The following is a 5,227-nucleotide window of genomic DNA, read 5'->3' as shown; positions in this document are numbered from 1 at the left end:
TTTTAAAGTTTTTAAAACGTTTAAACTTAAATTAAAATTTTTAACGTTTTTAAACGTTACGTTTATTTATTATATTCTATATTATATATATATTATTATAAATAATAGTGTGTGTGTGTGTGTGTGTGTGTGTGTGTGTGTGTGTGTGTGTGTGTGTGTGTGTGTGTGTGTTGACAAAAAGTCTGCTTATTAATTTCAAAATGATAAGCGTGCGCTTCAAGAGTAATATTTTTATACTTATTTGAAGTTTTTAATATGTATATATTATATCATATTTTTCAAAATACGTATTTTAATAAAATAAGATAAAAAAAAAGTATTTTAAATATTATTTATATATTCGCAAATAATATTTTAGGTATGCGCAATTACATATGTATAACACATCATGTGAACATGTTTCTTTTAAAAAAGATTTTCTTTTAAAAGAAATTTTCCAATTAATTCAAGAAAATTTAAAAAATTCCGAAGAAATTGATTTAGTATAAGATTTTAATGTAACGGAGGACACTACCTAAAGTGACAGCTTTCGGCGATCTCTGAATCCACTCGTTCGCATTATTGTTGCCCTCACTGTTCAGGCCCTGCTTGCTCAACGTTGTCATCATGGTAAGTTGGCTGCAGTCGGAGTCCCTGGACACTCTTCTGGTATAATCTCGACAGCCTACGGTTTCTTTAATCGCAGGTTGTCCCTCTCGTTCGTTCTGCGACTTTACGAGTCCATTTGGCTCACAGAAATTCGTGTTCGCCAGTGCGATATGCGTTAGTCGTTGCTGTTCGTCGCTGATGGATACCGAGGGCGAGTGTTGAGCATCATCGAATCGATGCCTTATTGATCTCTGATACCGCGACAAACTGCTATAAGTCGGTTGTCGATGAATGACCTTGTGAGACGAGAACTTTCTGATGCAATACTTGGGCAGCATCGACTGGAAGAAAAGATGAAAAGTAAAATTATAAAAGATTTTTATATTTTTGCAATTTTATTCTGATCCTAACTGATTATCGATGCTTATCGATAATGTCCGAGAAAACAAAATTCGTAATTAAAATAACTTGTATATTATGTAATATATTTGTTATAAAAATGTGCAAAAGGAAGATGCAAAAAGTCTTAAAAAATATTGAAAACATAATAAAAAGTAATTATTTAATATCAAATATATTAACATATGACAAAATATTTTTTAAATGCTATATAAAATGTATTCGTTTATTTTTTGCAAGTATATAAGTATTTAATTATAAAGTTCATGTAAAAATTGCCAGTGAGAAATAAAGCTATAAAGAATGATTAAAGTTCTCCAGAAACTTACCTTGAAAGCTTCTCTGAACTTGTTAGACATGATATTGTAAAGGAGAGGATTCACTGTGGTAGATAAATAATAGAACACTCCCGACACATACGTGAGCGTGGTGTAGACTATGACCATAGTATCTTCCGGTTCAGACGAGCTGTTCTGAGCGTACACAGCCAGCAGCCTTTGAGCGTGAAATGGCGCCCAGCAGATGAAAAAGGCCACCACCACCGCAACTGTAAAGACAATAATGACGTCTTATTGAGTTAAATACCAGTGAGAGGCAGAGAGTAAAACGATTTTACTGATTCTTCTTGTGATAAAGTACAAAAGATAAAGTACAAAACGAAATAATTTTTATAAAATAAAATTAGCATGTATTCTAATTAAGAATATCTATTAAAAATATTTTTTCCGTTTCAGATTACAACAGTTGTAAAATATATGTGCATCGTTATTGTTAATTTCAAAATTGTAAGTGATTTCTTGTAGAGTTAATAAGGAATTAGCTATTTTCCAGAATAATAAGAATAAATCCACTTCAATTCATGATTCCCGTAATGTATCGAGAAAAATATATAGACAAGTAACATTGCAGAGACCATTCGCCTTCATTTAGCGCTACTTCAAGTCACCTTTTGCGATTTCATTACTGTGTAATGAAACCAAGAAAATGAACTTTTATTACATTGCTATCCACACTGCTGGAGCATTCGGTAACAGTTTTCAAGAAATAAAACAATTAAAAGACTTTAGAAATTGGGAAAATCGAAACACCGATTCTAATTTGATTCTGATTTGATTTTAGCTTTTTTCTAGAATATCATTGTAGCGCGTAAAAATATTAAGTTAAAAATTAAATAATCATAAAATATTACAAAAGCTTTCAAGTTTCCGACAATTAAAGTCTAAAAAAATTTTTGCGTAATACACGTATATCAGGTATCGATGAAAGGAAGAAACATTTTATTAAATGGAATGGCCGATGAAATTTGGAAAATGCGGAAATCATCGAAGCAGTTTAATTTTGTCAAGATAAGTCTAATTGTAAGTAGGTTTTTTTCTTACAATTTCAAATAATCTTGATTTCCGAATATTCAAGTAGAATATTCTCGTAACATTAAATATATGTTTGTATGATTTTTATACTCCATTTTTTATATCCTTTAATTAATGATAAGTTTTAATTAAAAGACTCTTCTTTTAAATATTCCGAAGTTTAAGTCAAGTGAGATTGCAGTTGTACGCAATTATCATATATGTTGCATTAAAATAATAATTAAATGTAGTTCATAAATAACTTCTGCTTTTACCGCGCTTTTTGGTGTAGCGAGTTTCTTTCAAATTTTTCAAAGCACTACTTTCATGTAAAATTTGTTAAATAAATTGAATTAAGCGCAATTACAAGACAAAATGCAATTGAATCCTTCACGTATTTCATTTCTTAAGTAGTAGTAGAATAGCATATTGCGAGATATTTTGGACACTTTCACGTTTTCGTGCAACCTGTGTATATTCCATGAATAAGTTTTGTTGCATAATTATTATCTTTTATATTAGAGGGAAGCGATATAATATCTATTTAAAGTTCTTAGAGGAATTTCCATAACAAATTCAGAAAAATCAATTGTGAAGATTTTACAAAATTTAATTGAGTCATTTGTGAATGCAAATGAGATCAATAGAACTTCTTACAATTAATGCTATAATAATGAATAATTATTACAGCTTTGTAATTTGTAATAATTAATCGATATTTAGTCAATCGAATACAATGGGAGCATAAAAATATCATGTTAGGAAAAGATATTGTTTTCTTTTTCTTTCTTTTTTTTTATTTTGTAATATTACAATATATTATAATATTATATTTTACGTAATATTACTTCTACATACATCTAAAAAGTAAAGACGAAGAGATCTAAACTTTAATTAAAAAAAATAACTCTGCAACTTCGCTGGCGTATCCTTAAAGAAGGTTTTTAGAAAGACTTTAAGAAAGGCTTTACGAGAAATTACTGGGATATACAAAAAAAAACATGAGTGATCGCAAGAATAAATATATAAATGTTAAAGCGATACTTTCGCTGTACAAATATTTTATATTTTATTGAAACTAAATTTGAAAAGGAATAAAAATGAATACAAAAAGACCAACCCCGCTCGTCCTCGGCAGAGCGGATGTTAAAAGCTGAAGGCTCTGACGTCTGTCGAAAAAGCGAATGAGTTATGTAGGATGAAATAATATTTAGAGATCTAACACAAATTTCTGCATAGCAATGGAAAAGCTTAAAAAGTTGTACATTAAGAAAATATTTGTGTACTTTCGAAATTCGGCAGGTACAGAAGTAACTCTAATGTAATCATTTTAAAAATTCTTGCTAATTTATGAAATTATTTTTGTAATAAAATAATTTAAGAGAGAGAATTCATAGTATTTAAAAGAAATCCCCACTCTTTTTTCCTTATAAAATAATTGCGATAGTTTAATTGCAAGAAAAAATTATTAGTAAATAACTCAGAAATAAATAATTGAAATAATAATCGTTAAGACTGTTGTAATTAACAAACAAACTTTGCTTTATTTTATTTTAAGTTGTGTTGAAAAAGAACTAAAGTAGAATGTTAAGAATTGTTAAGAACATCTGTCAAACTCTGGGAAATGTTTATAACATTTTACGTGACTTTTTTAAACTTTAGAAACTTCATGAAAAAGCTTCTATCTTTTAATAGCTTTCGAGGGATGTTTCGTAATTTCTGAAAAAATTCGCGGTAACTAACTTCTTTACAATTTGTGGGGTATTGCAACCGTAAATACGCATGCCTGGTCGTGGGATCAAAAACACAAATGAATCATCGATGCGTTAATTCGAAACATCGTTCATCACAGTTTGTTGCAATGGTGGAAAAAGTTCGATGATACGGAAATATGGAGAGATGTGTATTTTTTCTTTTTTTTTTTGCAAACAGGAAGCCGATTTTATTACCACGCGCACTATCGACAAACGAGATTCGCCCACACATTCAGCGGTATGAAGGTCGGCATTTTTATTTCGATTATTGCTTCAGCTGAGACATTGAGAACGAGATAAGCGATCTTACTGCGATCGTAAATTCAGGTGAATTATATCGGAACAAGTTTTCAAATTCACGAGAGTCTGGTCAACATCGCACGTTTTAACGAGAATAATATGCAATCTAAATATGTGTCAATGTGACATCCGTTAAATATTTTTGCTTTTCGTGTCAATTTAATAAAAGTATATTTAAATAAAAGTATATTTAAATATTTTTGTTATTGTTTTATATTGTAAATATTACACACAAACATTACATACATTATTGTGTGTACAACTTGTACAACTTATTCATAATAGAAAATTATTGCGAAAAAGTGACAAGCCATAATTATAATTCATAAAAACTTGATTAATTATTAATGAAAGCTCTGTTTGGTTAATAAAACTTTTTTTAGTTTATACACGCGCTCGGTGGATCGCAAAGCTTGCGGCTTCAAATGTACACACATGCACGTGATCTCTATTATATAAATGTCAGTAAATGCGCCACGTGCAAACAGAGTTGTACAATTATCACCGATAAATTCATGAGCGATCGTTTTTCTATTTTTCAGAAGAACAATTTTATACACAATTAATATCTTAATTTTTAATTATATGTATTATTAGGATTAAATTATTATAAATATCTAAAAATAAGCATAAAATTAATGTTATTATTAGAATTAAATTAATTTTATTTTAATTGAATAAAAATTTAATTATTAATTTCAAATCCATGTATATTTTTAGATATGTATATATATATATATATATATTATATATATATATATATATAATAATATNNNATNTATATTATAATAATTATTAATTATATAATAATATNCGTACGAGTATTAACTAAACTTA

General features: G+C 28.6%; 1 protein-coding gene across 1 annotated transcript in view; it reads right to left on the bottom strand.

Annotated features, from left to right (window-relative positions):
* The window catches only part of LOC105625993 (neuromedin-U receptor 2-like), a 13,638-nt gene that overhangs the window by 750 nt on the left and 7,661 nt on the right, over positions 1-5,227 (bottom strand). The window contains exons 3-4 of the mRNA XM_012207301.1: positions 1,317-1,534; positions 515-929 (exon numbers count right to left, since the gene is read on the bottom strand). Coding sequence (XP_012062691.1) covers positions 515-929; positions 1,317-1,534 — 633 coding nt within the window. The remainder of the gene's footprint in view (positions 1-514; positions 930-1,316; positions 1,535-5,227) is intronic.

This window comes from Atta cephalotes, assembly GCF_000143395.1.
Source record: "Atta cephalotes unplaced genomic scaffold scaffold00004, whole genome shotgun sequence".
In the NCBI taxonomy this organism is placed as follows: Eukaryota; Metazoa; Arthropoda; class Insecta; order Hymenoptera; family Formicidae; genus Atta; species Atta cephalotes.
This window is presented reverse-complemented; position numbering and strand designations above follow the sequence as displayed.